General features: G+C 44.5%; 1 protein-coding gene across 6 annotated transcripts in view; it reads right to left on the bottom strand.

Annotated features, from left to right (window-relative positions):
- The window catches only part of LOC148525498 (dipeptidase 2-like), a 243,976-nt gene that overhangs the window by 129,672 nt on the left and 93,764 nt on the right, over positions 1-20,540 (bottom strand). For 3 of the 6 annotated variants that reach the window (XM_088470909.1, XM_088470912.1, XM_088470910.1), the window contains exon 2: positions 1,788-2,146. The exons of the other annotated variants lie outside the window; for them this stretch is intronic. In XM_088470909.1, coding sequence (XP_088327035.1) covers positions 1,788-1,976 — 189 coding nt within the window. In that variant the 5' untranslated portion in view covers positions 1,977-2,146. The remainder of the gene's footprint in view (positions 1-1,787; positions 2,147-20,540) is intronic. 6 annotated transcript variants of the gene reach the window in all.

The following is a 20,540-nucleotide window of genomic DNA, read 5'->3' as shown; positions in this document are numbered from 1 at the left end:
ACGCAGGCGTGCTTAAAGGTCAAAACGGGCGTTTTAAGGGTGTGCATAATTAATACAGCAGCGTCATTGACCACGTCACTCGGTTTTTTTTAACTCAGAACTGCTCGCAAAATAGCGGTTGAAAAAACCAACCACAAGAATAGCGAGCAGTTCATACGCTGTACGATGTACTCGATTAATCTAATAAATAGCGGACATGACGTATGGTGCGAGCGGCCAGGGGGCGTTTTTAACAAATAAACGAGCGTATGTTTTGCTCGCTCGTTCAGACTTAGAGGTGTGAACAGACTGCAATTTGCGAACGGATCATTTGAATAGCCACCCCTTGTTTTAGAACGAACGACCGCAAATAGCGAGCAGCTCTGAATGAGGGCCATAGATTTGATTATGGAAATTATGTCATGCCTTCAGCACTATTTAAGTTTGATTGTGTGCACTAAACTTGTGTGAGCTTCATCTGGTGGCTAATTTCAGCATCTCACACATTATTAAGTTTTCTTAGGTATCCATCATGTCACTGAAAGGAGACTAGAGCATTCTGGGAGTAACAAACTCCATCTTGCTAAACTGTGCTATCATATTGCATGTTTTGCTTTTCCTTATAGCAGAATTGTAGGTAATCTTGCAAACATACGGTACCTGTAATTATTATATTGACCAGCAGCTTTGCATATGTGCATCCAAAGCAAGTATATTCCTTTTTTAACTGCAGTAGCTTAATCCTGCCATGTGCACCAATGTTTCACATATATTTTGAAATATGTTGTTTCCTTTGTATTGTGTGAGATTTTATATTGTAATTGTAGAATCTCATCTGTTTTCACTTTTGTACCCTACGTCTCCTATATATTCAGCATTGGAGTGGGTTTGGGATGTGGGCGTGGCCTCATGATGCACAAGGTCACACCCCCTGAGGAGTGCACATTTTGGGGGCGTGACTGAATGTCATGTCCCGTTCTTGTCACGTTGGAGTCTTGCTTAGAGCTGCAGGAGCAGCCCCCAGCCTCTTCCACCACAGTGTGGAGAATGATCCAATCACCACTGTTATTCTATACAGAGCAGTGGTGTCAGAGTGCATCCCCAACTTCCCCCCCAGACTGGGTGTAAAAGTTTGTAGGGTGTAGTTTTAGTGAACCATACCTCATAAATGTCCCACTCGCTGGCTGCAATGTCCTGCGGGTGGGACAGTAGGGTTTATGTATCAAGCAGTGAAAAGCGTGGAGAAGTTGACCAGTGGAGAAGTTGCCCATAGCGACCAATCAGCTTTGAAGTAGCATTTATCAAATACAGTCTATAAAATAATAGGTAGGAGCTGGTTGGTTCTTCTCTACTGGTCCACTTCTCCATTCTTTTCACTGCTTGATACATAAACCCCAGTGCATACTTTCCTACCCTCCCGCATCCTGCAGGAGACTACCGGATCAAGGTAGAGTCTCCCACTGCCCCGGAAAATTAATTAAACCCCCGCATTCCTCTGCCCCCGCTGTGCTGTCCGCAACAACCTGCTGTAAAGCACCCTCTGTAGCTGCAGCTGCTGCCGGTGGCCACCAGGGGGAGAGCATATGAAAGAGAGGTATCCGGTATTACAGAACTTCAGCAACATGGCCGCCACCCTTCTGCAGTGAGCAGTGGCGGTTCTTGGGGCGGGCAAGCATGGCTATTGCTCGGGGCGCTGCGGTCTGAGGGCGCGACCACAGTGTCCCCACAGGCGCTGTCTAAATAGACGGCACCCACCAGCGCTTGCCCATCCGTTGTCTTATCCCATTCCCACAGCAGCTGTCACTCACTTGTTCCCTGCCACCTTGGTCCCAGAATGCTGATGCGGCACCTCCGTGGCATTCTGGGAGTCCCAGAATGCTATACGCGGCAGCCGCAGACGTCACTGAGCGCTGGGAAGAGAGGACCGCCGGGACGGACCACCGCGAGAAGCGCGGGGAGCAGCAGGGCAGAGCAGTGATCGGCGTTGGGTGTGGCATGTCTGACTCCCTGAGTCCTCACCGGTCCTCACACACCATGGTCACCAGCTCACTCCCAGCCGGATTCATCTGTCAGTTTAAGCCTTGTCCTGGCCCCAGCAGCAGGCAGCGTTGGGCGTGGTGGAGGTAAGTACATCCATGCGGTAAGAGTGGACTATTAATTTTTTTCCCTACAGAAATGAGCAAAAGTGAGTGACAAAGACAGATGATTTAAGACAGGTGGGGGGAGGGGAGGAGTGGACTACATATATTCATCAATAATAATTATGTATATATAAACACCAAAAATCTGCAATGCTGTCTTTTTATTTACACAGAAAAAAATAAAGCTGCATTTTGAACTTCAAGAACAATTGAATTAGTTTGCAATAATTTCATGAACATGATGGTGTACAATATTTCTGCTGTGACATGAGATATACTGTATAATACACAATGTGTAAATGGGGGTCCTGAATCTTCTGCATAGGGAGGAAGGTCCTATGACATGGAGTGTTGAGCAAAAGGCCCAAGAAAACCTTCCTCAATGAAGGAATAAGATTTGAATTAATTATTCAGGATCCAACTGTCCACCTGCAGATTCTAAAGGATCAAGAAGGGGCCTTTAAAAGAAGGTTGTTTAAATAAAGAATAATGGTGATTTCACAAGGAAACCATGTGGGCCACTACTTTTGTGAAACCTCTGGGGGCTGTGGACAGGCCAAAAGGTAGGGCCTAGAACTGGAAATGCATGTTTCCTATTGCAAAAGTGGAGGAGTAGATGGTGGCCCTTCCAGATGGGAATATGAAAATAGGCATCTTTTATATCTATTTACTCTAAATATTCCCCACCATCCATTGCACTGATTACCGAGCGCAGTGACTCCATCCTGAACCTTGCAATAATGAGATGGTAATTGACCTGCTTTAAATTCAGAATCGGATGGAAGGACCCGTCCGGCTTGCTTAACAGATGTGATGGGTAAAAAAATCTATTGATTATTCATAACCTCTACATAGGGTTATCCTTCACTGCACAATAGTTAAGTATGTTTATTGTACAGTCTTTTTCTGTAGAGTTTTTGTGCTGTTTTTTTTCAATGGCAATTCAAGATGTCTGCTATATTGTATATTAATGTATTACATGAGGACTAGTATGCAGACATAATTTTTAATTGTAACTATTCTTAATATACCATTAATAGTGTTTGGTTATTGAGGCATTCCCTTCTTTATATACCGATCTCTATAGGATGATGGACTTCCTATATTTATTTCAAATTTTTACTTGTAAAAATAAAGGTTATGTTTTAAACCTATAATTCCTATAATGCCTCTCTAGCTGAGGCACACTCCCATAGGAGTGTGCCTCAGCTAGAGTGTACTTTTTTCTTTTTGCTCCGTTGGATAACACTGGGGAACAGTCAATCTGTTGTCAGAGATTTAAGAGTCGATTTCGATTAATTATGTGCTCCTGATCATGAATATGTCATGCTTATTTTTCAATTAGCTCTAGTTTTTGAGATATGCATATGCCTTTAATATTTCTGAAAAATGAAATTAAAAATAGTTAAAAATATATATTTTTTATTTTGATTAAATTTGATTCGTAAAATGTTATAAAAAGACACAGGACAATTACATACATAAGTGGTAGGAAGCTATGAGAACAATTTTTGTAGGATTTTCTTTTGCATTCTTGTTGTGGGCAGTCCCTCTGCAGACTTCAGCAGTAATCGGCCATGATGTGACGATCCCACTTTCCTTGATATCTTTCTTCCATTACCTGAATATCCTGGTGGAACCGTTCACCCTGTTCTTCGCTTAAATCTCCTAGATTGGACTGGAAGTGATCCAAATGGCTGTACAAAAAATGTACTTTAATACTCATGTTGGCACCTACTTTCTCGAAACATTTTAGCATGTTGTGGACTAATTCATGATAGTTGTCTGCCTTGTGAATGACAGACGCATAACTCAGCCATGTGTCAGATTCAGTCATAGATGTGGTAAAATTTGGATCCTTCACAAGTTTCCGTATCTGTGGGCCGTCAAAAATTGATCTATTGGCTCACACCACATCATAGGTATGCCAAAATGAAGTCCTTTTCGATCACCTTTAGTCCAATTGCAGAGTGATTCCACGCAGGTTTTACAAACTTTGTGAGGCACGCAAATCTTGTCTTGCTGGCTTATGTGACGTCCAAAATAAGCCTGATACGCTTGTTTAGCTAATACAGTTATATTTTTTCTTTCTTTTACAACACTATATTTTCCACAAATATAACAAAAAACATCAGGGTTGTTAGTACACTGTCTCCGAGAAGAACTAATTTTTACATCAAAAACGTTTTGTTTAACACATTCAGTGCTAATGCCCAACAAAAGCCAAGGACTGAACAAAACAAGCCCAACCGGCAGGAAATTGATTGTGGTGGAACAGGAGGTGTGCTAACTGCTTCATTTGAATCATCTCCATTGCTCCTCTCTGTATGCTGGGAAGAGGCATGGCTGTGGTCTGAGGATGTCCCAGCAGGCTCAGCAGTGCACTGCCATTCCTCCTCCCAGCGTTAGTGAGGAGATTTGAATGTGCTATGTGTCTCAAAAGAAGGGGTGAGCGGGTTCGAATTTCTGAAATCCGAGCCCCCCGATCCGAGGCCTATCCGAGTCAGGCTCGACTTTTCCCCGCCTGACTCGGATCTGAAATCAAGGCAAAACGTCATCATCCCGCCTTCCGGGTCTCGCGGGTTTTGGATTCTATATAAGGTACCCACGTCGGCGCCATTTTCTCACTCGGCTGTGGACAGTGAAGAGGGAGGGTGGGAGTTAGGGCTGGCTGGGCTGTGTAGTGTAGTGTAGTGTAGTGTAGTGCAGTGTAGTGTTGTGCTGTGCTGCGCTGTGCTGCTGTTGTCCATAGGGGCTGTGTCCACTCCTCCAAAGTCCATAGGGGCTGGCTGTGTTGTGCTGTGCTGCTGTTGTCCATAGGGGCTGTGTCCACTCCTCCAAAGTCCATAGGGGCTGGCTGTGTTGTGCTGTGCTGCTGTTGTCCATAGGGGCTGTGTCCACTCCTCCAAAGTCCATAGGGGCTGGCTGGACTGTGTTGTGCAGTCAGTTGTCCATAGGGGCTGTGTCCACTCCAAAGTCCTGTGCAGTGTCCCAGTCCTAAAGGGGTGCTGTAGTGTTGTCCAGGGGGTGCTCTGTCCATCAGGGGTGCTCCCACCAAGTGCAAAAAAAATAAATATTTTTTCTGTGTTTGTGAATTGTGTGCGCAGTAGCCACACATGCATCAACAAAGTAGCGCCAAGCGTGTGCCTGTGTCATAAGTAAAGGGCCGGCTGGCTTGACCGTTAAAGGGTGCTGTAACCCCCAAAGTGCACTCCAAACAAAATAAAAAAATATTTTCTGTGTTTGTGAATTGTGTGCACTGTGGCTGCACGTGCATCAACAAAGGAGCAGCGCCAAGCGTGCGCCTGTGTCCCATATGTAAAGGGCCAGCTGGCTCATTTCTTAAAGGGTGGTGTAACCCACAAATTGCACTAGTCTCCAACAAAAATAAAAAATTCTTTTCTGTGTTTGTGTGCGCCTTAGCCGCACGTATATATCAATATAACATAAATGGAGGACCAAACTTTCTCCGATAAAAATAAAATAGGGAAAGATCAAGAACCACTTCCTCCTAGTGCTGTTGCTGCTGCTGGGAGTTGTTCATCATCCCAGAGAGGAAGTAGGAACACCACTACTTTTACTAAACAATTGACCATCCAACAATCCTTAGCGAAGAGGATGAAGTACGACAGCAGTCATCCTGAAGCAAAACGTATAACTGAGGCCTTGACTGCTATGTTGGTGTTAGAAGTGCGTCCGGTATCCACCATTAGACAATTGATGAGGTAGTGTGTCCCCATTTCCAAATCCCGACTAGATTCCACCTGCATCCTCAAAGCAGCAGCAACAGGTGTGCGTCTGTCTGTTAAAGGGTGGTGTAACCCTCAAAGTGCGCTCCACAAACAATAAAAAAAAAAAAAATTCTGTCTTTGTGAATTGTGTGGGCTGTAGCTGCACCTGCATCCTCAAAGCAGCAGCGAGAAGCATGCGTCTGTCTGATAAAGGGTGGTGTAACCCTCAAAGTGCGCTCCACAAAAAAAAAAAATTCTTTTTTTTTCTGTCTTTGTGAATTGTGTGGGGTGTAGCCACACCTGCATCCTCAAAGCAGCAGTGACAAGCGTGCGTCTGTCTGTTAAAGGGTGGTGTAACCCTCAAAGTGCGCTCCACAAACAATAAAAAAATTCTTCTTTTTTTTCTGTCTTTGTGAATTGTGTGGGCTGTAGCCGCACCTGCATCCTCAAAGCATCAGCGACAAGCGTGCGTCTGTCTGTTAAAGGGTGGTGTAACCCTCAAAGTGCGCTCCACAAACAATAAAAAAATTCTTCTTTTTTTTCTGTCTTTGTGAATTGTGTGGGCTGTAGCCGCACCTGCATCCTCAAAGCAGCAGCGACAAGCGTGCGTCTGTCTGTTAAAGGGTGGTGTAACCCTCAAAGTGCGCTCCACAAACAATAAAAAAATTCTTCTTTTTTTTTCTGTCTTTGTGAATTGTGTGCACTGTAGCTGCACGTGCATCAACAAAGGAGCTGTGCCAAGCATGCGCCTGTGTCCCATAAGTCTGTTAAAGGGTGGTGCAACCCCCAAAGTGCTCCAAAAAATAAAAAATTCTTCTTTTTTCTTTCTGTCTTTGTGAATTGTGTGGGCTGTAGCCGCACCTGCATCCTCAAAGCAGCAGCAACAAGCATGCGTCTGTCTGTTAAAGGATTACATCGGTGACAGCATCCAAGTAGGCATGTCAGACAGTCCGTACCTGTACTGGCAGGAAAAAGAGGCAATTTGGAGGCCCCTGTACAAACTGGCTCTATTTTATCTGAGTTGCCCCCCCTCCAGTGTGTACTTTGAAAGAGTGTTTAGTGCAGCAGGGAACCTTGTCAGCGAAAGGCGTAGGAGGTTGCTTCCACAAAATGTGGAGAAGATGATGTTCATAAAATGAATTATCAACTCTTCCAGGGAGACCAGCCTCCAGAACATACAGAGGGACCTGTGGTTGTGGATTCCAGCGGGACGAATTAATACTCTGTGAGGATGAGAATGTACACAACACTGAAGATTGTGAGGAATCGGTGGATGAGGAGGATGAGGACGACATCTTGCCTACGTAGAGCCAGTTTGTGCAGGGACAGATTAATTGCCAGCTTGTTTTGTGGGGGCCCAAACGAACCAATCATTTCAGCCACAGTCATGTGGCAGACCCTGGCGCTGAAATGATTGGTTTGTTAAAGTGTGCATGTCCTGTTTATACAACATAACGGTGGGTGGGAGGGCTCAAGGACAATTCCATCTTGCACCTCTTTTTTTTCTTTGCATTATGTAATGTTTGGGGCCTAGTTTTTCAAACTGCCATCCTGTCTGCCACTGCAGTGTCACTCCTAGATGGACCATGTGTTTGTGCCGCCCACTCGTGTCGCTTAGCATAGTCATCCAGCTACCTCTGTGCAACCTTTTGGACATAAAAACACTATTGTGAGGTGTGAGGTGTTCAGAATAGACTGGAAATGAGTGGAAATTAAGGTTATTGAGGTTAATAATAGCATAGGAGCAGAAAAACCCACAAATTCTGTGATTTTAGCTGTTTTTATGCTTTTTTTCAAAAAAATACAGATCCAAAACACAAAACCCAGAACCCAAAACACGGAAGGGTGGTTTTGGCAAAACCAATCCAGATCCAAAACACGAAGAAAGATCCAGATCCAAAACCAAAACACAAACCCCTACTCAAAAGTGACTACCAGCTACATTATCACAAATAAAACAAATTCTTGTTGTTGTTGAAAGAGGGTAGTTGTTAAAAAAGCAAAACTAATGGTGCATACACACGGTCAGATTTTCTTCAGATCTAAACGATGATGATTTAAAAAATCATTCAATCGTTCATATCTGAAGGAAAATCTGACATATTTGACATGTCTGAACGATGCGCGTTCCCGATGGTCAGACAACGATATCTGACATCTGATATGTTTGCAGTCAGATTTGAACGTTTCCACTCATTTTAATGCAGTCAAAAATTGTTCATAGTTCAAATTGTTCAAATCGTTGGTCAAATTGTTCATTAAATCGTTCAGATCATTCAAATCGTTCAATCGTTCATCTGACATATCTGACAAATCTGACCGTGTGTATGCTCCATTAGTCGATTCTGTTAAGTAAAGCTGGCCTAGACTAGTAAGGTACTTCAAATGGAGAATATAATTGAATTTTATAATTCTTCAATTAATTTGAAAACTGGAACCAATTCAGCTTTAGCGAAGATCTATTGCAAAAATAGGACCTGCGAGTACTCTCAAACCGATCTTAAATCCTTGGCAAGAAAAAAAATATATTTTTTTGTTCCCCTGTGTAATTGGCTACATTTATTGCTCTTGAGTGCACCTATTTCACGTATATATAGTCCATTATTTTCTTACAATTGATTGTTATTAAGTGGTCCGTATCTTCACGGCTACATTGATCTCCTATATCTAGTGCAGTCCCTTTTTTTCTCCTTTTGTTCCCCATATACCCACTTTGTACTAACTATTTGGTCACAAGGGAGAGAAGAGTCACTCACTTCTGACTGATGATCTAAGTTTTGCAATGACTTCAGCCATGGACTTAGCCCATTCTGGGATCATCAACTTATCTGGTGAACTTCCCGACAGCAGGTCCACGGTCTCTGTCTTGCAAACTGTGCAGAGGGCTCCTGGCTCTGTGCAACCCTTAGATAATTTTCTTTCACATTTGGAACATGCATAATATAATGTAGCAGAAGAACTAAGCTTTACTTTGGAAGCCTTATTTGCTTTCCCTGCCATATTGCTCTTTACTAAAAAAACAACAAAACCTGCCTAAATATTTTCCATAAAGGTCTACTGCAGGCTATAAAACAGCTGAAATCTAACCTTAAGCCACTAAATCCTGTCTAAAAAACTAATAGAACATGTGCAGGAGAAGCATACAGAAAAATTGTGTAGTAGTGCTAACACTACTCACAACAGCAATATACCTATTAAGGATTTCAGTTACCTTACAGCATAAGTAGGGTTAATAAACTCACAAAAACAGTTTATAATCCCACAAAATGTATTTTATTCCACAAGTCAGCAGCAGCAACATTAACACTATATATGCATAAATGAGAGTAGGGTTAACAAACTAACTAATCCCCACCAGAACACACATGCCCACACCACTCTGTATCAACAGCCTTTTTAAGGAGCCAAAAACACCCCCGTAACAGGTCTACAGGCCTCTGCTGTATACTTGCAGCCTCCAGCATGCCTTGCTTCCCTGCAGATGTCCAGTCCATTGAATCCCACCAAGTAAGGCTGGGGGGAGGAGCGAACCACAGTGCATGCCTGGGAGAAACTTAGGTCTGAATACACACTTCTCCCACGGTGGCTGTAGCAAAGTGGCAGCATCACCCAGTCACAAAACACCTTTCAGTCAGTGCCGTGTACATGGGAGTGTGTAGACAAGCGTGGCAGCCCAGCGCTACACCCATATTTAGGTGGTAACTGATACCAACTCAGGAGCTCCTCATCAGGTAAGATTTTTCCTAGTGGAACCCCAGAAACTCAGATAGTGATATGGTGACCCTCCATTAGGAGTTAGTAGCAGAGCAGGTAGGAATATCTTGACTTAGCTGGCACACTGTAGTGCTAAAAAATTAGGAATATAAAAAAATAACTGTACCTGTCTAGAAATGTGCCTTAATGCTAAAAAAAATGAAGGATAGGCGGTGGTAGGAGGGGTTATATGGGCTGGAGGGTCAGAGTTTCTTTTAAACTTTTAGTGCCTGTAGCCCTGTGCCAGCCCTCTAACCCATAGTCAAAACTACAGTGTCCCCTAAATAGGATGTAAGAGGAAAAGTAGGAAACTTAAGGGTAAATATATCTTACTTGGTACCAGTTATAAAACATGGATATCACAGGTGTAACAGCAGTAGTCAGTCTGTGGAATATAGCAGCCTGGAGCATTGTAGTTGCTGGACGTGAGCTGGGAAACTGCACCAGCTTATAGTAGCCCTGGTATCCTACTATATGTATTGGTGGTCGTATAGGGTACTTGTAGTTATTTTTGGGTGCTGAAATGGCTCTGGCTGTGGTGAGAGTCTCAGAGTCTGTCCTGTCCTCATGGACAGTGGTGCTGAGAGGGGGGATGCATACTAATTACCAGGGCCCTGGGCTCTTGGAGGGGCCCGGGTCAGCTGCTAAGGGGGATAAATTTGTCCCCCTTTGCAACATATGGCATCGCACATAGTATTTTACATTACATGCCTCCCAGAATAGGCCACTCCCCCTTAAGTACTCAGTGCCCTGCTTATGGACACAATGAAGTAAAAGACGGGCGGACCGCTTCTGACTGAGCTCTGGTGGGTCCTAGTGGCCCCTGGCTTAGTGTAACTAACAGGATGCTAGAGGGAGGCAGCGCAGGAGCGCACTCCTTCAAAAATCCCCGCCCCTCGCTCAAGATTACCATCCATCACAGGACACACTAAGAGGATCACATCATATTTGACTTCTATTTCCTGAAATGGAAGACATTGAGGCTTAGGCAAAGACATTTTGCAAAACAAAGCATCAACGTTTTAAATACGTTTTAGTACGCATTCCTGAAAGGGATACATTTGAACACTGAAATCAAACATTCACTCAACATTTCACTGGACACATAAACTACACTCACTAAAGTGTTCTTTATCAGATCTCTCATAAAGTGATCTTCAGTAGTAATGTTGATGGCCCTCTCTGAATTAAACATAATCACATTTTATCTCACAAGCCAGAAAGGTAAATGCGGGTTTTCTTCCACTTCTTCCCTTCACAGTTGGATACGCAAGACTTGGTATTTTAATGCTTCTTAGGCCTTTGTATCGGAAATCGGGATAGTAGACTCCCATTCCTGTCAATCACAGGTTGGCCCTGGATCATGAAGTCACTGAGGTATAAAACTAACAAGTCCAGCAAAATCCTCACTAGTTCTTCTAGGAGGTTTTCCCTAATTGCTCCTCATAGATCGTCTGTTCCCCGAATAGTTTACTTTTGTAACTTCACTCTCATCAGATATGCTTTTAGCTGCAGGCATACTGTAACTAGCGACACAGGTTGTGGTGTGCGGCTGTAAAACATTCCTATTGGGACTAACTGCAATAACATTGTGAAACACAACATCCTGTGACAGTATAAGTCTCTTGTTAAAGTCCCATAAATAATAGCCTTTGCTTTGATCACAGTATCCAAGCAAGATACATTTGATGGATTTGAAATCAAGCTTGTGCCTTCTTCCTTGGGTACATAAGCTACTTTCAAAGACATGTAGATTACTGATATTTGGCTGTTCACCTGTCTACACTTCCAATTGTGTCATCTCCTTGACTGCCAATGTAGGTGATCAGTTCTTAGGGTAAACAGCTGTTCTTATTGCTGCAGCCCAAAACTTCTTATCAAGATTTGAATCATACAACTGGTTGAATTATGCAAATGGTTCTCTCGACTATTGTCCTGTTGGCTGTCTCACTGATGTGATTTTTTTTCTTGTGTATAATAAACAATAGTTATCTGATGATGGATGCCATTTTCTTTTAGGTACTTGACTAGTTCCCTATTCTCGTATTCGCCACTGTATTCACTTTTTTTCTTCAATAAATAAATGTGTCATCCTTGCAGTATGAGTGCCATGAAGTAACACCTGCCACTTATGGTTTCAACCTCCATTGATCCACACACATCAGTATGTACTAGCTCCAATAGCACTTGTGCTCTGAACACAAACTCAGGAAAGGTGTAACATATATAATAAGAAAAGTTTTATCTGCACTAGAATCAATCCTGTCTCATTCTATTCCACTGTTAACCCAGATAATCTACAGTTTATTATTTTGAAAAATAAATAAATCAATCTATCATCCTGCTGGGTGGTGCTCCCTAAAAAATACAGTATACAGTATAGGGCAATGGTTCTTAAACTTTGTTGAATCACAGAACCCTAGAGTATCAGTATTTTTTCCACGACACCCATAGGTCAAAGGTTTCTTATTGAGAACTTCACAGAAAATGAAATGAAGTAAATTGTGCTTGTATGTCACCCTTAGGTTCAGTTATGTGGTAGTTGACTGGGCTGCACTTCTTTTTGTCCACATTTTTTGACTGGCAGCCATTAGCACTGATTTTGCCTATCACACTGACTAACAATCATTTTATTTGGTACTGGACAACCAATCCGAGGTACCCCTGCAAAGTGAAAAAATTATTATAATATAGTATTATAATACTATAATATTATAAATATTATAAAATTATAATAGAAAAAATTATATTATAAGGCACGCATTATTTTATTCAGTTATACTCAATGTTAAATTTTAACCTTTATTTTACAATCTATACATCCACTCTCTGTTCTCCGAGCCCTTACCCCTTTTGAGAGTCTTTGTGAGCATCATCCCTTATCTCAAGGTCTAATTTCCCAGCTTTATGCACTCTTTTTAGACACTACCCTTCCCTCCCTTAGACCTCATGAAATTGCTTGGGACCGAGATCTTGGACCTCCCCAAGATGGTGAGGCCTGGGATGACATGAGACTGGGAATTGCCAAAAGCTCTATTGCAACCAAAATAAAAGAGACTGCTTACAAAATGTATTATTGTTGGTATTATACTCCTGAGAGACTTAATAAAATGTTCTCGTCTTTTCACCCGATTGTTTGCAGGGTTGTGGATGCAGAGGTACGATGATCCATATTTGGTGGACCCGTCCAATTATTGTTCCCTTCTGGGACTTGGTTCATGGCTTCATGAATACCATCCTGGCGGCTCCGATTCCGAAAGATTCCTGGATATTTTTATTGTGCTACCCACCCCTGGCATTGGCAAATTTTCCAAGAAATTAGCTGCACACAACCTAGCGACAGCGAAATCCTTTATTGCTCTAAACAGGAAAAAGACCTTGCCACCACTCCTTTCTGTACTTAAGAATCAGATCTGGCATATTGCAGCCATGGAGGAAATAACTGATTACCTTCATGACCGTGGACATGTGTTTACACAAGTTTGGGCTCCCTGGTTGATTGCTGAGCGTAGTCCTCCTCCCCTTTCCATAAACTCCATGAGTGGACCCATGGGCAGTGACTGATGCTTTCTCTCTACTGTAAATTTTGTTTAGTTTTACCTCCTATGTTGCTGTGTTTTCTAATTTCTAGATGCTCATTGTGTACTGACCCTTATGATGATGTGTCGTGTCCCCCTTCTTCATCCCCCCATCACACTCCCCCCATATTTACCAATTTCCCTATCAAACCCTTGATTTGTTATTTTTTCTGTTTATTACAGTTTTAAAGAAAAAGTGGTTTGTACTGGGCTCTTGTAGCCCATTTTTTTTTTGTATTAATCTCCATTTTGGCTGACCATTTAAAATGAAGAATTACAAAAAAAAAATTTTTACCTTTTAATATTCAGAATAAAATTGAAGCGAATTATAAAAACATAGTGGAGTGTAATTATTGAATTTACCAATCCTCATGTGTTTCTGTTAAAAGATAGGTATATTGACTGTTATATAGAATTATGATATGTGACCTTCAGGATGTGTTGTTCTCTATGTTGTCATACACTGAGAGTCTTATTCAGAGATGTATGCTAATGCAATCATAACTGCGATCTCTCATGGATTGCAATTGCGAAAATATGTTTCACTTACAATGACTCACTTACACTCCAATGCTTAGAAAGCATTTCACATTCACTGGTCACGCACAATTCTGGAACACTGAAACCTGACAGATCAAGTGGTCTTCTGAGTAAGTCTAACATGCTTACGGTATAGCGTGTCTTCAGACATACAGAGGGCTCTCCTGTTCGGGTAAGGACACAGTGGCTAATTATTTTATGCCCTGAAAACAGTGTTTAAACGGTCCGACAGGCCTGCGTTTTCCCGACCACCTCCCATTACCTCCCCCAAATGCTGATTTTGCGAGCAAATTCTCTGTGCGTATTCACATTTCAATTGATGCACATATCATAGTGCAGCTTACACACATGTGCAATGGCAAACAATCGCTCAATCTGTGTAAATATTGGCATTGTGTCCATCTCTGAATCAGGCCCTGAGTTTCTATATCACTACATACAATATTGAAATACAGGTTGGGATAAATTACCACTATCAAGAGTGGATATTAGTTAACCTATTTAACCTATTCTATTTACTACCCATATCTACATGTGTAGCTGAGGTGGAGCTCACCAATGCGGTGTACATACTGACAGACATATCACCTGTTCCATTGAACAGGCGATATATTTGTAGTGCATTGGCGGCTGTATACAGATGATTTGTCTGTAAATGACGTTATTCACAGACATATTGCATCTGCCCTGTAGCACACCCGATATATATCTTGCAGAAATATTGGCACATCTGGCTTTGTGTATGGGCGACCCGCCGACTGCCTGTACACTTGCTAAAGGGACCCGCCGGTGACTGAAATCTCAACTAGGCGGGCAAAGTTAAATGCCCACCCAGTTGTGAGGTCAGGGGACAGGCTGCACGCAGTGGAGCTCAGAGAGAGGCAGAGGCTGCAGGATGGGAGAGGAGAGAAACTCGGGACAGGCTGCAGGCAGGGGAGCTCAGGGAGAGGAGAGAGGCAGAGGCTGTGGGATGGGAGAGGGGAGAAACTGGGGACAGGCTGTGGGCAGGGAAGCTCAGAGAGAGGAGGGAGGCAGAGGCTGTGGGATAGGAGAGGGGAGAAACTGGGGACAGGCTGTGGGCAGGGGAGCTCAGACAGAGGAGGGAGGCAGAGGCTGCGGGATGGTAGAGGGGAGAAACTTGAGACAGGCTGCGGGCAGGGAAGCTCAGAGAGAGGAGGGAGGCAGAGGCTGTGGGATGGGAGAGGGGAGAAACTGGGGACAGGCTGTGGGCAGGGGAGCTCAGACAGAGGAGGGAGGCAGAGGCTGCGGGATGGGAGAGGGGAGAAACTTGAGACAGGCTGCGGGCAGGGAAGCTCAGAGAGAGGAGGGAGGCAGAGGCTGTGGGATGGGAGAGGAGAGAAACTCGGGACAGGCTGCAGGCAGGGGAGCTCAGAGAGAGGAGGGAGGCAGAGGCTGCAGGATGGGAGAGGAGAAACTCGGGACAGGCTGCAGGCAGGGGAGCTCAGGGAGAAGAGAGAGGCAGAGGCTGCGGGATGGGAGAGGGGAGAAACTCGGGACAGACTGTGGGCAGGGGAGCTCAGAGAGAGGAGGGAGGCAGAGGCTGTGGGATGGGAGAGGGGAGAAACTGGGGACAGGCTGTGGGCAGGGGAGCTCAGAGAGAGGAGGGAGGCAGAGGCTGCGGGATGGGAGAGGGGAGAAACTCGGGACAGACTGCGGGCAGGGGAGCTAATAGAGAGGAGGGAGGCAGAGGCTGCGGGCTTGGGGAGGGTAGACATGGGGCAGAGGCAGCTGGCTAGGAGCAGAGAGCATATTTAGGAAAAATATCACAATTCCGAGAAACTGACTTCGCAGAAAGAGCAGTTTTTCAGATGTGATACTTTAGTTAATGAGGCATGATGAATGCCTTTGAACGGTACTTGTAACTTGCAGCGAGTTCAAAACACAATTTTCACCATTGATAATTATGTAATGGTGAATAGACCACATGGTGTTGATAGTGTAGATCTGTCCAGATCTAATACTTTTAGTAGCCTCCAAGAAACAATTTGCAGCAGAATATTATCCAAAAAATGAGCTGCCTGAGGATACTATTATTTGGGTATATATTTCACTGACAGGGCCGGCCCGACCATTACGCCGGGTACGCGGCTGCGTAGAGCGCCATAGTGAGGAGGGCGCTGCCACCCCGCAGCCCGACAGTGGATGTGATGGGGTGGTCTGCAGGTGCGAAGTCCAAGGGGGCAGGGTGGTGTACACCTTTCTGTCAGGGAAGGAGCGATTATGGTGCTCCGGCATTCTTTACTCACATGAGGCAGCTCCTTCCTGCTGCTTCTCTCTATGGTAAGACACCTCGGGGGGCAGAGGAATGTGTGGTGAGCCCTGATTGGAGGAGCCATGTACACATGCTCCTCTGACTCGAGCAGGGGCGGAGCTACACCGTCTTGTTCTTCAACTCCTCAGTCCAGGGCTTCAGGCAGCATGGAGGAACTACTAGAAGCTCCACATCAAGGTGAGAGGGGGTGAGACTACAGGGGAACATATTGCTTATGTCCTCCACTCTCTGTGTGTGACCCTGCCTGGATGTGTGTGTGTATGTCTCTATGTAACTCTGTATGTCTCTATATGTAAACATGTGTGTGTGTGTGTGTGTGTGTATGTCTCTATATGTAAACCTGTGTGTGTGTGTGTGTATATCTCTATATGTAAACCTGTGTGTATGTGTGTGTAGATGTGTGTGTATGACTCTCTATGTAAACCTTTGTGTGTGTGTGTGTTAGGTGTGTACCCAGCTTCAGGGGCCTATTCATCAACACTAAAATAATGTTTTTAAGGACATTTTCCTTAAATAACGTTATTTTGGTATTCATGAACAGACTTAGCACAGGAGATATCACAGATATCTCCTTGCTAAGTTCCCCTGCGTTAATTTCCACAATCCCCATACATTAGTATGGGGATGTGGAAATTGTGGTATTCATCAAATTCCGAAAATTATGAATTTTCGGAATTTGATGCAGTTACTATTCGCCACTGTGAGGTGGCGAATAGCAGAATCAACTTACCTGTATCCGCGTGTGCAGGTCCCCCGACGAGTCCCTCCGGCGCTCTGCTCTGTCCTCAGGCTTCGGAGGCTGGTCGGACATGTGTGCTCCCCAGCAGAGCACAAGAAAGTTTAGAAAAAAAAAAAAAAAGTTATTTTTTTGTCTAATCTGTCATGTGGTCTGCTGGGAAACTACAAGACAGACCAGCAGGACGGAGCCGGAGACTGCTGCGCAGACAGGTAAGTCGGGGGGGGGAGGTGAGCGGAGGAGGAAGGGGGTTGGGACGGGGGTCGGGGGGGTACACAAACTTAACGCATCTGTAGGCAGTGCTGCGCATGCGCTGGTTTTACAGATGTAACAGCGCATGCGCAGCACTGTTTCCAGATGCGATAAGGTAGTGTAGGCAGGGAAAAGTATCTATTTCCCGAAAAGCTGTCATCGCAAAAATGACAGCTTTTCGGAATAGATACTTATGGAGAGGTGGAATGATGAATTCCACCTATAATTAGGTAGAACTCCATGCGAGTTCTAAACCTAATTATCTCTAGAGAATTTTTAGGTTTAATGAATAGGCCCCTCAGTCTACTAAGGCAAGAGATAGTTCTGCTATATCATGCGTCAGGCAATTCTTTAATATCCCCGATATAGCAGTTTCCACATGATTTTAGTGGGGAAAGCTCTTAATAAATAGCCCTCTATATGTATTGCATTTGAAGCTTTGGATGTCACTGTTATTTTTTCTATTTCTTTAGTTTTATATCATTTTCACATTAATGTGGTCTGTATTTTTATAATGCCTTGTACCCTTCTATTTTTATTATTATTTTAAAACTATAAAAAGAAACAAATTCTAACATTCATCTGTAAAGTGCATCTTACTACAATAGTGGGAATAGTGGGTTATATTAAATTAATATGACTGATCTGTTGAAATGTATGAATCACTGCCTCTATTGGGGACCTCTAGGAGGTACTTTTACATGAAAAGGAAGGCCCAAGGCATAACAGGACATGAGGGTGTGAGCATACAGATTTTCTCCAACTGTAGACACACAGCAGAACACCCACCAGCCGCGATCATGTCTCTATAAGTAAACCTATGTGTGTGTGTATATGTCTATATATGTAAACGTGTGTGTTTGTGTGTGAGAGAGAGAATGGGTGACTGCTGTGTGTGTGCATGTGAGACAATGGGTGACTGCTGTGTGTGTGCATGTGAGACAATGGGTGACTGCTGTGTGCATGTGAGACAATGGGTGACTGCTGTGTGTGTGCATGTGAGACAATGGGTGACTTCTGTGTGTGTGCATGTGAGACAATGGGTGACTGCTGTGTGTGTGCATGTGAGACAATGGGTGACTGCTGTGTGTGTGCATGTGAGACAATGGGTGACTGCTGTGTGTGTGCATGTGAGACAATGGGTGATTGCTGTGGGTATGCAAGACAACGTCTGACTGGTGTGTGCTACAATGGTTGACTTCTATACACCTGCATAGTAGCCATATCTATCATCAGTAAAAACAAAATAAAAAATCAGGTAGCTGCTTTGAGCAAGCGGTGAATAAATGCAGTGCGCATGCGTACCGCATCTATTCACTGGAGAGAGGGACTGGGGGCTTGCCCAGCAGATCCCAGAGTGCTGGGCATACATCCAGTGTGACAAAAATGGGATTGTTATGTCCTGGGTTGCTTGTGGAACCGGGGTGGTAGCAGGAACGATCACAGAAGCAGATTTGATAATAAAACTAGGATTTTTAATAAGTGCTTGAGTAGACATATAATGTGGCAGTAAATAAAAGCCCAGGAAAATATAAATGTGCACAAGAGTTCTGTGGTGGGAGCAAAAGGGTTAATGTCCAGGTAGAAACAATTAGAGCTGTCCAGGTGTGCAGGTAGTGAAACTGAAAATAATCAAGCCAGGTTTGCAGGTAGTGAACTGAAAATAATCAAGCCAGGTTTGCAGGTAGTGAACTGAAGCGCAGAATGTCAGCAGACTCAGGCACTCAGGTATGGGCAAGGGTGATGGAGGAAGTGGGGTAGTCCAGTGGGAACTAGGAGCTGACAGGCAGACTGGCAGATAGCGAATTCACAGGAACAGGAAAGCACAGAGAACTCCCTCTCAGCTAGGCTGAGATACACGTTGCACTGGCAAAGAAGGAAGGCACTGACCCTTCCTAAATACCCCATGCCGTGCTGTTACTGGCTGGAGGGAACATGTGACTCACCAGGATTGGCCAGCAGCATCACATGGCCAGAAGGCAAGATGGCGGCGCCCATGCCAAACGGAACGGAGACGCCGCCAGGCCTCACCAGCGCAGAGTGACAACAGGGCCGCACAACAACGCGCGCAGCCAAAGCCCCCCGCCAGACACCAGCTCCGCCACCAGACAGCCCGCGCCACAAAGACCTCACAGGTAACACCCACCTAGCGCCATGCTGAAATACCCTGGCCGTGACAGTACCCCCCCTTTTGGGGTGGCCTCAGGACACTCACCAGGCTTCTCCGGATGGGCAGAATGGAATCTCCTGATGAGCGTGGGAGCGTGGACATCAAGAGCATCAGTCCAGCAACGTTCCTCTGGACCGTAACCTTTCCAGTCCAACAAATACTGAAGATGACCTCTTCGGAGACGAGAGTCCAAGATCTGTGCAACTTCAAACTCAACTCCTCTCTCCGTCTGGACTCGAGGCGAAGCAGGTAGAGCATTATGGAACTTATTCAGGACTAGGGGCTTTAATAAGGAAACATGGAAGGAATTGGGAATTTTTAGGTATGGGGGTAACTGTAAACGGTAGGCCACTGGATTATTGACTTCTGTTATGGTGAAGGGACCGATGAAGCGGGTGCGAATTTCATAGACGGAACTCTTAGACGAAGGTTCCGAGTAGACAACCAGACCTGGTTTCCTACTTGCATGCGTGGAACTATTCTACGCTTCTTATCGGCCTGGGTCTTATAGCGAGAGGATGCCTTCAACAAATCAGACCGTACTTGAGTCCAGATGGCAGCAAAATTCCGCACCGTGTCCTCCACGGCCGGAACATCGAAAACAGGCAGGCTTCGGAATTCGGGAACACGAGGATGAAGGCCATATACAACCTGAAATGGCATTTGGTTAGTTGACGAGTGGTAGGAAGCATTATGTGCAAACTCAGCCCACGGCAGCAAGGCAGCCCAATTGTCCTGGGAAGATGACATAAAAATTCTTAAGAAAGTCTCTAGATCTTGATTAACTCTCTCGGTGGAGCCGTTGTTTTGCGGATGGTAGGCCGTGGAAAAGTTTATCTTCACTTGAAGAACAGAACACAAAGCCCTCCAGAATTTTGCAGTAAACTGCACACCACGGTCAGAGACAATTTCAGCAGGAAGGCCATGTAGACGAAATATGTGTTGGACAAACAACTGTGCCAGGTCAGGGGCAGAAGGTAACTTCTTCAATGGTATATAGTGGACCATCTTAGAAAATTGGTCTATTACAACCCAGATAGTGTTGAAACCTTGAGAGACTGGCAGGTCTGTGACGAAATCCATGGAGAGATGCGTCCATGGACGTGATGGAGCAGGTAATGGAAGCAATTCCCCAGCTGGAGCTTGTCGTGATGATTTATGCTGGGCACAGGAGGAGCAGGAAGAGATAAACTCCATTATATCTGCCTTCATAGAAGGCCACCAATAGTTTATTTTCAGGAACTCCAAGGTCTTCCGAGTGCCTGAGTGCCCTGCGAAGCGAGAGGAATGTGCCCAAGTGAGAAGCTGCTTCCTTAATTCCGGGGCCACAAATGATTTTCCCGTAGGAGGCTGAATTTGTAATGCGG

Source organism: Taudactylus pleione, unplaced genomic scaffold (assembly GCF_031769625.1).
Source record: "Taudactylus pleione unplaced genomic scaffold, aTauple2 ptg000106l, whole genome shotgun sequence".
In the NCBI taxonomy this organism is placed as follows: domain Eukaryota; kingdom Metazoa; phylum Chordata; class Amphibia; order Anura; family Myobatrachidae; genus Taudactylus; species Taudactylus pleione.
Note: the sequence above shows the minus strand (reverse complement) of the source record. Positions and strands in the feature narration are given on the sequence as shown.